This window comes from Vidua chalybeata, chromosome 16, assembly GCF_026979565.1.
Source record: "Vidua chalybeata isolate OUT-0048 chromosome 16, bVidCha1 merged haplotype, whole genome shotgun sequence".
NCBI lineage: Eukaryota > Metazoa > Chordata > Aves > Passeriformes > Viduidae > Vidua > Vidua chalybeata.
The window spans coordinates 13,878,355-13,894,320 of NC_071545.1; the positions used below are offsets into that span (position 1 = coordinate 13,878,355).

Sequence of the window (15,966 nt, forward strand, 5' to 3'; positions counted from 1 at the left end):
GTGTTCCGCAGGGAGGAGCTGCAGTCGGTGCAGCGGGAGCTGGAGGTGCTTTCGGAGCAGTATTCCCAGAAGTGTTTGGAGAACGCCCACCTGGCGCAGGCGCTGGAGGCTGAGAGGCAGGCCCTCCGCCAGTGCCAGCGGGAGAACCAGGAGCTCAACGCCCACAACCAGGTGAGGCTCCCTGCCCTGGTGACCGTGGGCTCTGAGCTGAGCTGTGTCCCTGCTCCCCCTTCCCACAACGGCTCTCCTCCTCTTCCCAGGAGCTGAATAACCGCCTGGCTGCGGAGATCACGCGACTGCGGACCCTGCTGACCGGGGAGGGCGGGGGAGAGGCTGCTGGGTCGCCTCTCACGCAGGGCAAGGACGCCTACGAGCTGGAGGTGAGCCCTGCAGAGAGGCACGTGGGTGGGCACAAGTGCTGTGTACCTCGGGAGCGTGTCACAGCCTGGGAGTGTGTCACAGCCTGAGAGGTGTCACAGCCTGAGAGGTGTCACAGCCTGAGAGGTGTCACAGCCATCTGTCCCCTAGTCGGCTCTCGTGGCTGGTCAGCACTGTTATCGTGAGCTGCCTCAGGCCAGGAGATTCTGGGGTCCTGATCTCCTCACCACGTTGAGCCAGACACTCGCTCTTCCTTCTGCAGCCCCTGCTTGTCCCTGGGATCCAATCCATGCAGAGCAGTGGGGACAGAAACTGGGGTGTGCAGGGAGCACATCAGCACTGCAAGCTTGGGCGAGTTCCCAAGAGAACCAGGAGGAGTTTTCTTGTGAGAAGCAGAGGACAGGTGGACCAGAGGCTTTGTGGTGCTGGCATGGGGCTGAGTCTCCAGCCCTGGGCTTGACTGCTACTGGCTACAGCAGGTGTCACACTGTGTCTACTCGGGTGCAAAGATGCTGTTTTTTGTTCCCACAGGTCCTGCTGCGGGTGAAAGAATCTGAAATCCAGTACCTGAAGCAGGAGATCAGCTCCCTCAAAGACGAGCTGCAGACAGCACTGAGGGTAATGCCAGGGGTGGTTCTGCAAATCCTCTTCCTGTGCTCTGCTCCTGAGTGTCTGTGCTTAGATTTCAGCCCATTTACACCTAGATTTGAAACCATATTTAATTTTTCCCCTGAATGTAATTCAATACCCATTTTGGTGTCATCTGTAAAGCACTCCATGTATCAACTTCAGACTTACCCACAAAGGAGACAGTGTGGGAAAACATCCCTTTCAGCATGACTTCCCCATTTAATGTCACATCAGATCAGATTTAAATGGCACAAACAATCAGTGTTAGAGATCTGCCCAGCCTCGCAGCGGTGGAACTGGTTTGCTCTGGACAAGCCAAGGCCATTTCTGGGAATTCTGCTTGAATTCTGTGTCTTGGCTAAAATGAAAAGCCACTAACAGCCCTGTAGCTGAGGGGCTGCACGCACGGGCAGCGCTGTTTGCTGGCCCTTGGCTCTCAGCTCTCTGCCTGTCTCCATTCCCGCAGTCCCGGGTCGCTGTTGGAAGCAGCTCCGAGGGGGTGTGTTGCCCTGGCCAAGCCTCTCTCCCGCTGCCGGCTCTTCTTCCGTCGGCATTTGCCAAGCTCCTCTTGAGTGCATCCACAAACCCCCTCGGCTCCAGCTGTCTGTCTGGCTCCATCGGGTTGTTCTTGTTCCCTTGCCAGGATAAGAAATACGCCAGCGACAAGTACAAAGACATCTACACGGAGCTGAGCATCGTGAAGGCCAAGGCAGACTGTGATATCAGCAGGTTGAAAGAGCAGCTGAAAGCAGCCACAGAAGCTCAGGGAGAGAAATCCCCTGTGAACACCACTGTATCGGGATATGGTCAGTCCTCCTCCAGCAGCTCTAAGCAGTCCTGGGTGTCCCGAGCTAACACGGGAATCCTGGAGTACAAACCCTTGTGCAGGAATGGGTCTGAATGTAGGACTTGGCCTTCTAATCCAAAGCTTATGGGCTTTGAAAGCCTTCTGGCATTTTGCATCAGGAAAGCCTCGTGATGCAGGGATGCCCAAAAGCCCCCTCTGCCCTTGGGGCAGCGCTAGGAGTTGGGCTCATCAGGGCACTTTGCTGGGCTGGGAGGGCAGAGCCCCAGCCCTGTCCTTGCAGGAAGGCAGTGGGCACCAGGCTAATCCCACTTCTTTTGCTTCTTCCCAGATATTATGAAATCAAAAAGCAACCCTGATTTCTTGAAGAAAGACAGATCCAGTGTTAGCCGGCAACTAAGGAATATCAGGTCAAAGGTGAGCTCAGATGTCCTGCCCAGTGGGATGGCAATGAGGAATGCCCAGCATTTCTCTTTGATGGGGATCCCAAATGGGAAGAAATGGGCAGGGGAACAAAATTAAGATTTTCCCAGTCACTAGTGCTAGCCTGGATGGTTTTTTACTGCAAAAGGACTGACTGTGCAGCCAGGCAGGGCCCACTCTCCCACTCCAGACCCTGCTCAGATGGAGGCATGAAGCTGCTCCCCTGTTGGAAAAAAGGCTGATGTTCTCCTTGTTCTTTGGTCTTTCACAGGAGGACTATCCCAGTATCTGCTCCTTCTTTTCAGTTGAAATATAGGTGGAAATGTGCACATCATTCTAGTTTTAGTGTTCATCACGGCAAGATTTTTTGTCTTTATGTGTATCAGCAATGTCTGGGTCCTGGGCATATTTAACACACACTTTGTTTGTGTGTTAATGTGGTGCAGATGGCCCTGTGCTTCTGTGGTCCTTCTGTGCTTGCTGTTGATCCCAAAGCCCAGTGATGCTGTGCCAAGCTCTCCTTGGCAGCCAGTTCCATCATGTGGGACAGCAGGGATAAGGAAGGGCAAATAATGCTGATCAGGAGTCAGCATTAAACATAGGGCAGCTGGGAGGAAGCTCAGCATGAGCAAACCTGCTTTGCCTCTCACCTGGTGTCTCTTGCTGATGTTTGAAGTGGTTGGGCCCTTTCAGGGCAGGCAAAATACTTTAACTTGGTGACCATGTGGGGAAACACTTGGAGCTCTGCGAGCAGCAGCTCCTCAGCTCGGAGCATCTGCACTGCACCCAGTGAGCAGAGAGAGACTTCTGCACATTTTGGGGCAGCCCAGACCTGCAGGGCCACTCTGATGTTGGGTTTCCCTTCACCACTTCAACTCAGATCACTTTCTGTGTGGTCCCTACGTGTGTTGCTTGGTGAGGAAAGAGAGAAGAAGAAGCAGGGGCTGTACCAGGGCATCGCTGCGGGACGGGGGGCTGGGGCTGCACCAGCGCAAATTCATCTGGGATTTATGAGCTTCTTCTTTTGTTTTTGTTCTTTTTTTGTTTTATTTTGCTTTTTCCTTCAACAGTCCGTTATTGAGCAGGTCTCATGGGATAACTGAAATGAACCCGAGTCCAGGTTCCCTGCCACGTAGGTAAACACACCGGCACCGCCCGGCGCCGCAGCCACCACGGGCAGCCCAACCTCTGCATGCACTGCTCACACCTCCCTGCCAAACTAGAGCCCTCCTTCTCTTAATGACTGACTGACGGGTTTATTCACTGCTAATTCTTCTCCTGGGTGAAGGGGAAGGGGAGGGGAGAAGCCAGTGTAGGCAAGATCCGTGTGAAACGCAGTCTCTCTGCCTCTTCCCTGGGGGTTACGGCTTTTTGTCTTCCTGCTCTTCCCACCCTCACCAACACAGCTCATCATCACGGAGAGGATTTGGACATGGTGGGGCATGTTTTCCTGTTTACTGTGTTGGGAGCGTGGGACACGGAGTGTGCATGCCTGAATGACTCTGCATGCCTCAGACTAAGCTCCAGCACTGTCCAGGTCTCGTAGGAAAACACCTGTTTTGCTGTTAGCCAGGTGCAGGAATAGTCTGAGATGCCTTTAAGTGTACTTCCCATAACAGCCCGGAGCATGTAAAATGGTCTCAGCCACCTCAGCTGCAGAGGGAATGTCCTGGACTGCCCTAATTTCTTTTACCCACAGCTGCTGCTTTTTCAGGTTGATCCATGCCTGAGCAAGAGTCTTCCTTGCCCAGTAACCTTCTCCTTCTGCTCTCCATCCCTGGGCTTCCAAGGCTTCCAAGCAAAAGGAGGGAGCTGATAAGAAATGAGGCTCTAATGAGCCAGATATCTCCATTATCTGGAGAAATAGTGAATTTCCTGGCCTGTGGCAAAGACTGAGGTGGGAACACGTGCAGAGGGAGGTTAGGAGAGGGGAGCTCCCAGCATGGTGGATGGAGAGCCCCAGGAAGTCTGTTGGAAGATCCCTTTATCACAGATATCATCCTACATTAGTCTCACTTCATCAGGCTCTCCTCATCAGCAACTGAAATGGTTGTGGGACTGCCCGGGGGCTGAATTTGCTGGAATTTGTGCCATCAGGCAGAACAGGCTGATGATTCCTGGTGTCTCTTTCCATCCACTGAGAAATCAGATGCAAGAGCTGGAATGCATGAGCTGCTGCCATTTAAAGAGGCCCAAAGTAAACTTCCTTTAGGAAGTGTGTGCTCAGAGACTCATCCCAGAGGACTCTGCTGCCCGTTGGAAAGAGAGCACACAGCTTTTGGAAATTCAGTCCAATTTAGTGCTTTCATTTCCATGCTGCCTGGCAAAGCCCTTCTGCGTTTGTGGGCCTGTGGGAGGGAAAACATTTCCAGAAATACAGTAACCATGGGAATCTGCACAGCCTTGGGGCAAGTTTATCATGGAGTCCTGCCTTGATAAATACATGGGAAGGAAAACGCAGCCCAGAAGTCCAACCTGCTGCTGTGGCAGAGCAGTCCCACAGCCAAGGAAGGGAAAGGAGAAGGGGAGGTGGCTGCCTGATAGTAGGATCATGGAGTCACAGAATGGTTTGGGTTGGAAGGGATGAAAAATCATCCTGTTCCAACCCTCTGCCATGGGCAGGGACACCTTCCACTATCCCAGGTGGCTCCAAGCCCCATCCAGCCTGGCCTTGGACACTTCAAGGGATCCAGAGAAGCCACAGCTTCTCTGGGCACCCTGTGCCACGGACTCCCCACCCTCACAGGGAAGAATTTCTTCCCTGTATCCCACCTAACCCTGCTCTCTGGCAATGGGAAGCCATCCCCTCTTGTCCTGTCACTCAGGCTCTCTCCAGAGTCCCTCTCCAGCTCTCCTGGAGCCCCTTTAGGCTCTGGAAGGGGTCCTAAGGTCACCTTGAGCCTTCTCCAGGCTGAACAATCCCAGTTCCCTCAGACTTTCCTCCTAGGAGCTGATTTCCATCCCTCCACTCTGTGCCTTTGAAGGTGCCAAGGCTTGCTCTGTAAAGTAAATAATGTTCCAGCTGCAGCATGAATTCCTTGCCAGTTCCAAGGACTGGGCTGGCAGGCAGAGCTGTGGGGTTGGGACAGGCAGTGGGGCACAGAGGGGCAGAGCCCTGGCTATGGGGGCTATTTTTAGGGATGGGAGGTGGCTGTGCCTCCTCATCTACAGGGACAACTCACCACCTAATGCTTTGCTCTCCTCAATCTCTTGTGCCACAGGTTTGGGGCTGCAGGAAGGAGGGTGCTGGCATTAGCCTGGTGCATCCCCTCAGGCTGGTTTCAATTTAAAGCTGTCCTGCAGGAGTCAGGCAATTTGTTTCTGGGTTTCTGCCCCTTTCAGTGCTGTGCTACTGAGTCCCCATGTGTAGCTGATGGATTTTACAATTCCAAATGCCAGGGGGCTGCTGGCCAGCTGAGAGTTGTGCCTTGAAATCTGGATGCTGCATCTGAATTGGATCTGCCAGCAGAGCCTGCCAGACCTGAGCAGCATTTAGGAGTCCTCTGCCTAACCATGGGCTGTCAAGGCATCTTTGGCTTGGGAGAGTGCCAGGGTGGGGTGAGAGAAGGGGTGGGATGGTTGCTGGCAGCACACAGCAGTTTCCAGGGTTTCTTGAGCAAATCCTGCATGGAGTGGAGCCAGGGCTGTCCCCATGGGTGCTGTAGTGGTGTAGGGAGACAGGGAAGGACCAGCCTGCAGCATCCTGGGGCTCCAGCATAACAGATCCCAGCTGACCTGCCTGGGGCTCCCCTCTTTGGAATTGCCCCATCCAGCAGCACCCTGTGAGCTCCGGGGGTCATTCCCGAGTCAGCTAATCCCGCTTGCAGCATGATGTGCCTCTCATCTGCTTCTGGTTCGTCACCTGGTTCATTTGCAATCTCACCCTGTCTCAAGGCCCTGCCCGCCAGTAACAGCCTCCATAACCGTGTGTTCTCTCTCAGCATGTGCCACTAATCCTCCGCCCAGGAGCCCATTCCTCGCTGCCACGTCTCTGCCTGGGCATCGCTCCCTCCCCTGCGCCGCCCGTGCCCCAACGCTCTCTGTCTTTTGTCTCTCCCAGAGTCTGAAGGAAGGCCTGACTGTGCAAGAACGCCTGAAGCTTTTTGAATCCAGGGACTTGAAGAAAGACTAGTTCTCCCCGCTCCGCTTGACCACGCGCACCTCCCAGCTTGAGGCAGCACAGCACCAGCACCGTTTGTCTCTCGTTCCTTACGATGTCCTCGCTGTCGTTCGTCCTGACGCCCCGACGGGACCCGGCGCCGCGGTGGCGGTGCCCCCCTCGCCTCCCTGGCTCCTTTCCCTGCTTGTGAGATGCTCCAGAGACTCTGAGAGGGAGAGGAAGGGATTGGAGTGGGGTTTTCCCCCCCCTCTCTTCGGCGCTTTGTAGGAGAATCCTTTCTTTACTGTAAACCATTACACTAAGTGTCAGTATTAAGGCTCAGTAGCCTGTTAATAAGCTATAGCTCTGTCGGGAAGAGCGAGCAGGGCCTGGGTGGTGTCAGCCAGACCGAGCTCTTACTGCTGTCTAGAGACCCCGTGCTCAGAGCACACCAGGAGCCTGATCTCACCATTGATCTCGACTGCATTACTTGCACCTACAAGGGGGGAAAGCCGGGGGAAGCTGTCGCGTCCGCAGCCTGGAGGTACAACACTGACATCTCGCTGGAGAAGGATGCAAGAAGTGATTCTCCTGCCCCGTGACTGTGCCGTATCCTGAATGTAGGTGCCACCGAAGCCTGGCAAGCTTTGGTGGCTGCCCAGGTGGTTATGGATGGGGAGCTGCAGCTACTGAAGTGCACCATCGAGTCGGCCCCGTCGGCGCGTCCTCGCTCCCGTCTCGCTGGTGGTCGGAGTTGGTGCTCCAGGGGCCGAGCTGTAAGATCACTTTCTTGCCTCTGTTAGATCAAGCCCAGCACTCTTTTTTTTTTTTTTTTTTTTTTTTTTTTTTTTTTTTTTTTTTTTTTTTTGCTGTTACTCCCTTCCTCTCATTGAATCCCGTGTATCCCAGGGTCTGTGCGCATGTGAAACTCCCTTTTCCTAGTCAAAGGAAAGTAGAGTAGAAAGTAGAGCCAATATTGACTGAAAATGCACAGTGCTCAATGCATATAATGCTCCTTTTTTACCAGCTTCTTGAATTCAACTCTTCTTGTCAGCAGGGCAGCTCCTATTTTAATTCTTTAATCTTTTCCTGAAATAAAGATCTCAAAACCAGTATGTGCTTCAGACCTTCTCAGTCCTAAGAGCTTCTGTATTTAAAACATACAATTTAGCACCGTGAGGCAGATAAATGCATATAAACCAAGGGATGAGGAGCTGGTAGCACTGGATGGTCACAGCCAGCTGAGCAGAGGCTTCCTAGAAGAAGCCTGTGCTGCTTTGCAGGTGAGGAGCTTCATCCCTGGATGAATCTCAAGATGTCACCTGGAAGGTCACCAGGGCTGAAGGAGACTCTGGCACGTTGGCTTCCCAGCCTGGTTGGGTGCTGAGTGACCTCTTCAGGCTGGGATGTGGAAGATACCCTGGCCTTCACCCGGAGCAGAGCTTCCTCTTGTCCTTCAGGCACTCAGCCAAGGTTGAGGCCAGCAGCTCCCAGTGCTTCCCTGCTGGTTTTGGGTCTGATGGTTGGTACAGGCACAGCTCTCAGAGCCCCACGGGGCTGGTGAAACCACCCCCAGTCCTGCCAGGCTGGACCAGAGCAGCTGCTGGGGTTACCTTCATCCTCCTGGGAGCAGAATCTCTTTTTTCCAGCCACGAGACCCTCAGCAGGACATTGTATCACTGAACCACAGTGGGAGTCAGGCTCTTGTCCAGCTTGTGTGGCCTTGCCATGGCCAAGTGTCCAGTTTGGCACCTCACAGCAGGACTTGGCAGCTGGTCCTGCCCAGAGGAGCCCTGCTTGTCCCCAGGCAGGATGGCAGCACCTTGCAGGGGGCAGAGCAGCTGTTCTGCTGGGATGCTCTGTGTGCCTGGGTGTGCATGGAGGTCCTGGAGATGGGAGCAGGGTAGGAGAGATGCTCAACCTGTTGGATCCAAAGCCTTTCCCTCGTCAGCAGTGCTCTCAGGTGTGTGGATGTGCAGCCGGGCACTGCATCTGCGTTCACCACAGCACTTCCATGATCTGGGCTCTGGAGAACCTGGGGTGTTCCTACCGTGTCCCACCTCTCCAGCCACTTCATCCCTGGCTGCTCCAGGTGCGTGGTGAGCTCTGATCTGGCAGAGGCCATGGGAGGCAGCATGGATTTGGGATGGCACATGGGCCTTGTCATTGTCATTGCTCTTCTCTTGCAGGATGTCACTGGCTCTAGGAGAACCCTCCTCCTCCTCTTCTCTTTAGACTTGGGATGGGACTTTTCCCTTTTTAGCCAACCAAGCAGAACATTCTCGTCTCCTTCTTGCCACGTGGACCCTGCCCTTTCTTAGATTCCCCAGCAAATCCTGCTCATGTGCTCTAGCTTGTAGGAGCAGACGTTTCCATGGGGGAGTTGGGCTCCTCTGGAAAAATAAATGGAGAATCTTGGTCTGCTGCACAGACAGGGCTGAGCAGTGGCCTTGACATCATCAGGATCAGCTGCACCCTCTGGGGCAGTGCTTGGGAAGGATGTTTGGGGTGTGTTCAGGGTGGGAGCTGTGAATTCTGGGGGTCACGGGGAGGAAGAGGAGGAAGGAAGGAAGGTCCCTTATGCAGCCAAATGTTCTGAACCCCTGCTGAGGGTTCTGGGCTCGCTCTGGTGAGTCTGAGCATCTCTCCAAGGCAAGGGGCAGCACTTTACCTGCCTTTATTGTAAAGAAAAGGAACCTGCAGCATGAATAAACAGCCCCAAAGTGAAATATTCCTGCAGAGCCCAGTACTTGAAAATAAAAGGAGAAGTCCTTTTATTCGTAGCAATGATCCTCAGTTATCCTCCTGCTTCTTCCTGCTCCTGACTTCATCCATCTTTTGGGATTAATCAGTGGCTATTTAAATTAGAAAGTGTGTGGGGAAGCTGCTGCATTCTGCATCACTCCACACTATTGATAGCACCAAAAAGGGAGGTTTAGGAGAACTCAAGTGCAGCGAAGGCACAGGTCTTGGAGCCTTGTTGGCTTCAAGTAATCTTATTTTTCCTGAGTAAAATTTTCCTCCCATTTGCACCATCTCTGAGCCAGACTGAATCCTTCTTTAAATGTCACCTTTTCTTTGCTCACATACTAAAAAAAGAAGTAAATTGTGTTCATTTGTTTCAAAAATAGAATTGGTGCTGGCTTGCAAACCAGAAAATGCCCTTTTTTTTGGTACCAGAGAGCTGGGCTGCAGTAAAAGTGCTCACATTTTGTACCTACTCTATTTGATGGCACTTCCACAAGACCTTTGCATATTTGTCCTGGTTTGGATACTCAGTTTGTTGTGGATGTTCAAGCACACGCACACTCGCTGTGGTCTGCCTTTGCTCTGTATTTTTTTTCACTTTCTAGGTAAAGAAAAGCTTTCTTATTATTCTCTTTTTAAAAAACAAAAGTAATTTAATACCTGTATAGCATTCCAAGTGTGCAGTGTAAATATTTATTCCTCAGCAGTTTGCAGAGGGTTCTCTTTTGTGACTGAGTTGTGGGTTTGATTTTTAAGGCTTGTTGTAGCACAGAGGCCCCACGTGTGGGTTGGGAGAGGAGGAAAGAGTGTAATGTGTCCAACCCACCCCATCTGCCCTGATAAACTGCTTTTTTGAGGGGTTGAGGACTGTTATAAATACCTTTTCAAACCTTTTCTGCTGATCTATGCCTTTAGCTTTGAAGGTACCTGTCCGAAGATTGTGTACAGTCTGTTTGACCACTGTAACCTACTTTGCTATAGACTTGGGGTATTTTTTTCCAGTCAGAGGACTCAATAATCTTGTGCTTGATAGCAGCATCAACGCTGTGCATGTGCAAACTGTGCCCTGTTGTTACAGAGAGCAGCAACAACTCCCTGCCAGCCACAGCCCCTGCACACACACCCATCCCACAGCAGCGTGGCTGTAACTCGCTGTGTACCTTCAAATGCAGTGGGACCACAGCAACAAGAGCCAAGGCACTGCTGCAGACACAGGGAAACAACAGCCTCAGTGTGAGGCTGCTGAGGAAACAGAGGGTGTGGGATTTACTAGAGAAACCTGACGAGTTGGTACCAGCTGAACTAACCCAGCTGGCTCTGAACTCGTGAATAAACGGGTGCAATTAGCATTATTTTCTTCATGCTTTCTTCACCCTGTGTGCAGGACAAGAGTGCTCGCTGTTTGTTCTCACCTAGAGAAAGCAAAGCATGTAAAATACTGGAGACTATGGTAAGTAGGAAGCAGGAATCCCCTGGCTTGGCCCGTGTCCACCTTCCTGGAGTTCTGGATGACTTGAGAGTTTAAAGAATCATTTGGAAGGACGGAGGTTTGGGGGAAGGGAGGGGTGGAAGCTCTGTGAGGCTGAGGGTGGTGTCTGATGTGGCAGTTCAGGTATTAGTGGCCAGTCTTCCTCCAGTGGCCTGGGAACAGCTCGGCCTTGGGCCTGTCCAGGCACAGCTTCACCCGACTGCCCAACGATGGGGATTCATTCTGGGTCACATCTGGGCACTGTGCTCTGCCACGTGTCTGGGAACAGCCAGCACACAGCAGGACTGTGAGCACTGAGGGTGAAGGAGTCATTTCCCAGAGCTGTTTCTGTGATGGTGTGACAGAGCAGCCAGCCCTCAGCTCCAGCTGTGACGTGGCTGAGCAGGGCCAGCGGGACCCGGGCAGCGCTGGGATGCTGCAGCCTCAGGGCTCTCACACATCATTCTGTTCCCCTGCAAAGGGGAAGGGTGTGGAAGGCTCCTGTTTCTCCATGTGTGTGAGTTCCTGTCTCCTTCCCTTCTCCCTTCCACTCCCAGTTTATTCCAGTGCTTTTTTAAGAGCCACCATTCCTGATCAACTGCTTGCTGTAACAGAAACGCCACTTTTTCTCACTGTATTTATTCCTTACAAACCTTGTGTGACATGCTAGGCTCCCCTGGATGTAGCTGATCATTTTTACTTTGTAAATATAATTACTTAACTTTACATTAACTATATGGTAATAAACTATTTTTGCACCACCCTTTGCATGCCATGTGTAACAGGTTTCTATTTCTAAAAAGAAGGAAGAACAGGGCAGAGGTCAGAGCATGAAAAGGGAGATGTTTGTTTTTATAGCTTCACTTCACATAGGAAATGCAACAGGCAACACTTTGACAGCAGTAATATATTTTAAGTAGTTTAAATCTAGTGCTGCTGAATGGGATTTACTGGAGAATAACCTTCCCTAGGTGCTTCCATACAGGTAACATCATTTTCTTTCCCCCATGCAAACTTTCTCAGAACAAATCTAAAATCTGGGATGTCCATGTATCATAAATATCTTAATAAGGATCTACAGGAATTGGAATGCAAAAGTTAGATGAGGCTGTTAATGTTTTCTGTGAAAATGGTTTATTTAACAGTGCCAATCACAGCACTACTGGTAACAAAAATGGTAACAGAATATAAAAACCTCTTTTCATTTTGAGAGATATTAAGGCACTTTCTGTTCAGTATAAAACAATTCTTACATAGACTATTTCAAACTATTTCAAGTTCGAAATTCTTAGGTTTACATCATCTTTGTTCCACACTGAGCTGTGGGGACAGAGATGTCACCTCGCTGTCCCCAGGCTGGTGCTGCCAGGCGAGGGCACAGACCATGACACGGTGTCCCAACACCTGAAAGAACCAGGGTTTTCAGAGCCCACCTGAACTGGGTGACCCAACTCTGGCTGTGTCTGCTCTCCAGATAAACACTGATCCCAAACAAGCATTTCTCTCATTTCCTTCCAGACTTCCCTACACTTCCTTGCTGGAAGAGAAGCTGTCATTACCATCTGTGCTCATGGTTTTACACCGGAGCGCTCCTAATCTTTAACCAAAAGAAACATGTACATGATCAAAACTTAAAAATTGTTGCTATTTCCCACCAATTTCCTTTTAATAACTTTCAACAGCTAACGCCAACAAGAAATGTAACCAAGCACTTAATCTATAGAAAATCTTAATTCTGCTGTAGCCCTCATATCTCTCCCTTCTTTACCAGTGTAGAGGAGCCCTTGGGCTACAATTCCACTTGGAACTGGCTATAATTCCATTCCATATCCTGAGCTGGAAAATGTTCCTTTTACCACTGAAACACACGCTCAGCACTGTATGAACACACCTGGTCTGCACCAGGGCACAGCAACGAGCCTGCCCAAAGTCTTAATGCCTATGGCTGCAGCTCTGTCACTGCCACCCTCACAACCAAACACTTGTGTCATTCCCTCTAGCACGGGAATGACCCACAGCAAGGCATCTGTGGCACTCTGGGGCAGAGAACACTTTGCTGCTCTGGAGACATTTACCAAAGTTACACCCAGATGGACAAAACAATGATGTCTATACATAATAATAAAATCTGTGGGTGTTACCATGCTCCACTAGCCCTGTGAGGCAGCTCAATCATTTACTGCCTTTCGGAAAAAAAATGTAACTGGCAGGATTGTACTCCTCCCAAATCCTTTCAAACTCATCCTGAAAAGCCTTCACATACTCGGCGTCCTCCACGACCAGCACATTCTCCCGGTTGCTCTGGATGGCCTGGGTGGTCCAGTTGAGGGAGCCTGTGATGAGCATCCTCCGGTCCACGATGGCGAACTTGTGGTGCATGTACCCGCTGTGCTGGTCGTGGCGCACCTGGATCCCTGCAGAGACACAGACACAGCTCAGGGCTCGGCCACGCCCGGCGCGGGGCTCCATCCCCGGCGCGGGGCTCCATCCCCGACCCGCAGCCGCCCCGCGCTCACCCGCGCGGCGCAGGCGGCCGATCTGGGAGCCGTGCAGCCCCATGTACTGCGCGTCCGTCACCAGGCGGACGCGGACCCCGCGGCGGTGCAGGAGCTGCACGGCTCGGGCGAGCTGCGGGCAGGAGAAGGAGAAGAGGCAGAGGTCGAGCGAGCGGCGGGCGGAGAGGAGGCGGCGCACCAGGCGGCTCAGGGCGGTGTCGCCGCTCGGCAGCGGGCACGGGCAGGGCCGGGCGGGCTCCCCGGGCTCGGCCGCCTCGGCCAGCAGCGCCTCGATGCAGCAGGGCTGCGAGGGGAAGAACAGCACCTCCCGCACGGGCCGGGCCCGCCGCCAGGCCGCCACCGCCAGCGCCACCGCGGTCACCGCCGCCGCCGCCAGCGCCGCGCCCCGCGCGGCCCCCGCCGCCCTCATGGCCCGGCCCGGCCCGGCCCCGCCCGCGCAGCCGCGGCGGAGGCGGGCGCGGCCTGTGGGGAGGAGCGGCCGCCACACGGGGCTGGGCCGGGCTCCGAGATCCCGGCACCGACCCTGCCCCGGGCTCCGAGATCCGGGCACCGACCCTGCCCCGGGCTCCGGGATCCCGGCACCGACCCTGCCCCGGGCTCCGGGATCCGGGCACCGACCCTGCCCCGGGCTCCGGGATCCGGGCACCGACCCTGCCCCGGGCTCCGAGATCCGGGCACCGACCCTGCCCCGGGCTCCGGGATCCCGGCACCGACCCTGCCCCGGGCTCCGGGATCCGGGCACCGACCCTGCCCCGGGCTCCGGGATCCGGGCACCGACCCTGCCCCGGGCTCCGGGATCCCGGCACCGACCCTGCCCCGGGCTCCCAGCCCTTCCCCGAACACCGAGCCCTCCCCAGGTACCGCAACCCTGACCGCGAACCCTTCACCACACACGAGCCCTTGCAGCGGATGCTGCGAACACGCAACACATCCTTTAATCACAGAATGGTTTGGGTGGGAAGGGATCCCAAAGATACCAAATTCCCACCCCTGCTTGGGCAGGGACACCTGCCACTATCCCAGGTTGCTCCAAGCGCTGTCCAGTCTGGCCTTGGACACTTCCAGGGATCCAGAGAAGCCACAGCTTCTCTAGGAACCTGTGCCAGAGCCTTCCCACTCTCACAGGAAGGAATTCTTTCCCAATATCCCATCTAACCCTGCCCTCTGGCAGTGGGAAGCCATTCCCTCTTGTCCTGTCCCTGTCCAAAGTCCCTCTCCAGCTCTAAGGTCTCCCTGGGTCTTCTCCAGGTGAACACCCCCAGCTGTCCCAGCCTGGCTCCGGAGCAGAGGAGCTTTAACCCTTGGAGCATCTTTGTGGCCTCCTCCGGACTCGCTGCAGCAGCTCCACATCCTTGTGATGTTGTGGGCCCCAGAGCTGGAGGCAGCTCTGCAGGTGGGGTCTCACGAGGGCAGAATGGAGGGCGACCATCACCTGCTGGACCCTGCCTGGCTGAGGGGACAGGGGTGGCACAACTGGCACCGAAAGGCGTTGTCTGTAAGTGACCCAGCACTGGCTCCATCACACGGCAGCTGCAGCACTCACCGCTCCCACCTCGCTCCCAGCTACATGCTGCTCAGCCAGGCAGAAATCGCACTGGAATAAAGAATTATCCTGCCTCAATCAGTTTGTCTCTGAGGCGTATCGTTTGGAGGGAAGGAGGGCGGTGAAAGATGTCTGCAGACATGATTTTTTTTGTTAATTAAGTTGTGCACATTCCAGCCCTCACTGACGGCAAAGGGAGCACCCGCGGCCTCAGCTGCGAGCTGCAGGAACCTGCCCAGGCAATCATTTGGTAATCCCACGCCCAGATGTGTTCTGGCAGGCAAGCACAGCTGGGGTGTAGGTTCACTGACTTGGCAGCTCTCCCTCTTCTTTCCTGTGGGCATTTTTTAAGTGTTAAGTTAGTGGTTTCCTTGCCCTGGCTCAAAACTGAGTCTGCTTGTCCATGACAGCCTTGTTTCAGGTCAGGATGTGTGGAAACCGAGGGCACTGGGAATATTTCTCTGTCTGCTCTGGGGTGTCCTGACCCCCAGGGGAGCACTTTGACCCTCATTCATGGAGAAACTTCCAAAGCCTCAAGGTAAACCAGAAACCACAAAAGTGTGAAACAGATTGTAGAGATTGTAGAGAGTAGTGTAGTATGTCACGAGTGAGACATTTAGGTTTTAAGATTTTTAGTATGTTATAGATGGGTTCAAGATGGAGGATACAGGGTGTTGCCTTGAGTTCCTTTCTTCTTTCTTCTTGTTCCTTCTTCTTGGGTTTGGGTGGTATCTTGTAATTGGGTAGAAAAATCTGCACTGTGGGTCTTTAGGGGTCAGTTATTGGGTTAGAAAGGAAAATAGGTGTCACTTCTTAATTGGGTAGCTTAGTTTTTGATTAGACTTAAAAGGCCTTGCAACAAGAGATTGTTGGCCATTTTTGTGCTGTTTTTCCTGCACACAGGGTCTGGTGCAGACAGTGCTGAAGTTTTGATAAGATAACAATAAACAGGGGCTGAAGACCGAAGAAGTCCAATGTGTCTCTGGTTCCTGACACAGAACTGCTCCAGGAGGGTCTCCCCTGCCAGGGGAGCCCCCAGGGAGTTGCCCAACTTTGGGCCCACAAACTCACAAGTGGTGCCCCAGCTGGCACTGGGAATATTTCTCTAGGATGGAGAGGGATCAATGTCGTGCATGACTCACCAAGAGCAAGGGAGAAGCAGCAGCCTCGGGCTCGAGCTTGTGAGCAACCCTTTTGTAGTTTGGGAAGGAAGCACTAAGTTGGGTTTTGATGCTGGGTTTCTTGGCAGAGCTGTTTTTTTAAAAGACAAAAACAGTTCAGCAATCAAGAAGGTCTCAGTGCCAAATTACGTCTCAACTGCTCTGGACTGGACCAGAATAGCTTTAAAATACAGAT

At 53.2% G+C, this 15,966-nt stretch overlaps 2 protein-coding genes across 9 annotated transcripts in view; one reads left to right on the forward strand and one right to left on the reverse strand.

Moving 5' to 3' along the window:
• MPRIP (myosin phosphatase Rho interacting protein) overlaps window positions 1-11,321 on the forward strand; it is a 77,470-nt gene extending 66,149 nt beyond the window's left edge. For 3 of the 8 annotated variants that reach the window (XM_053957451.1, XM_053957452.1, XM_053957455.1), the window contains 6 exons: window positions 12-171; window positions 261-380; window positions 910-996; window positions 1,652-1,814; window positions 2,145-2,230; window positions 6,297-11,321. In XM_053957451.1, the coding sequence (XP_053813426.1) occupies window positions 12-171; window positions 261-380; window positions 910-996; window positions 1,652-1,814; window positions 2,145-2,230; window positions 6,297-6,368 (688 nt within the window). In that variant the 3' untranslated portion in view covers window positions 6,369-11,321. Of the gene's footprint in view, window positions 1-11; window positions 172-260; window positions 381-909; window positions 997-1,651; window positions 1,815-2,144; window positions 2,231-3,306; window positions 3,373-6,296 lie in introns of all 8 variants that reach the window. The other 5 variants (XM_053957453.1, XM_053957454.1, XM_053957458.1 and 2 more) reach the window with 5 other exon arrangements.
• A 347-nt stretch (window positions 11,322-11,668) lies between these two features.
• PLD6 (phospholipase D family member 6) lies at window positions 11,669-13,449 on the reverse strand (the record flags this gene model as incomplete). Its single annotated transcript, XM_053957880.1, has 2 exons — window positions 11,669-12,965; window positions 13,068-13,449. Coding segments are annotated over 2 exons (624 nt in total), but the record flags the coding sequence as incomplete, so codon positions are not given.
• Between the last annotated feature and the right edge of the window lie 2,517 nt (window positions 13,450-15,966).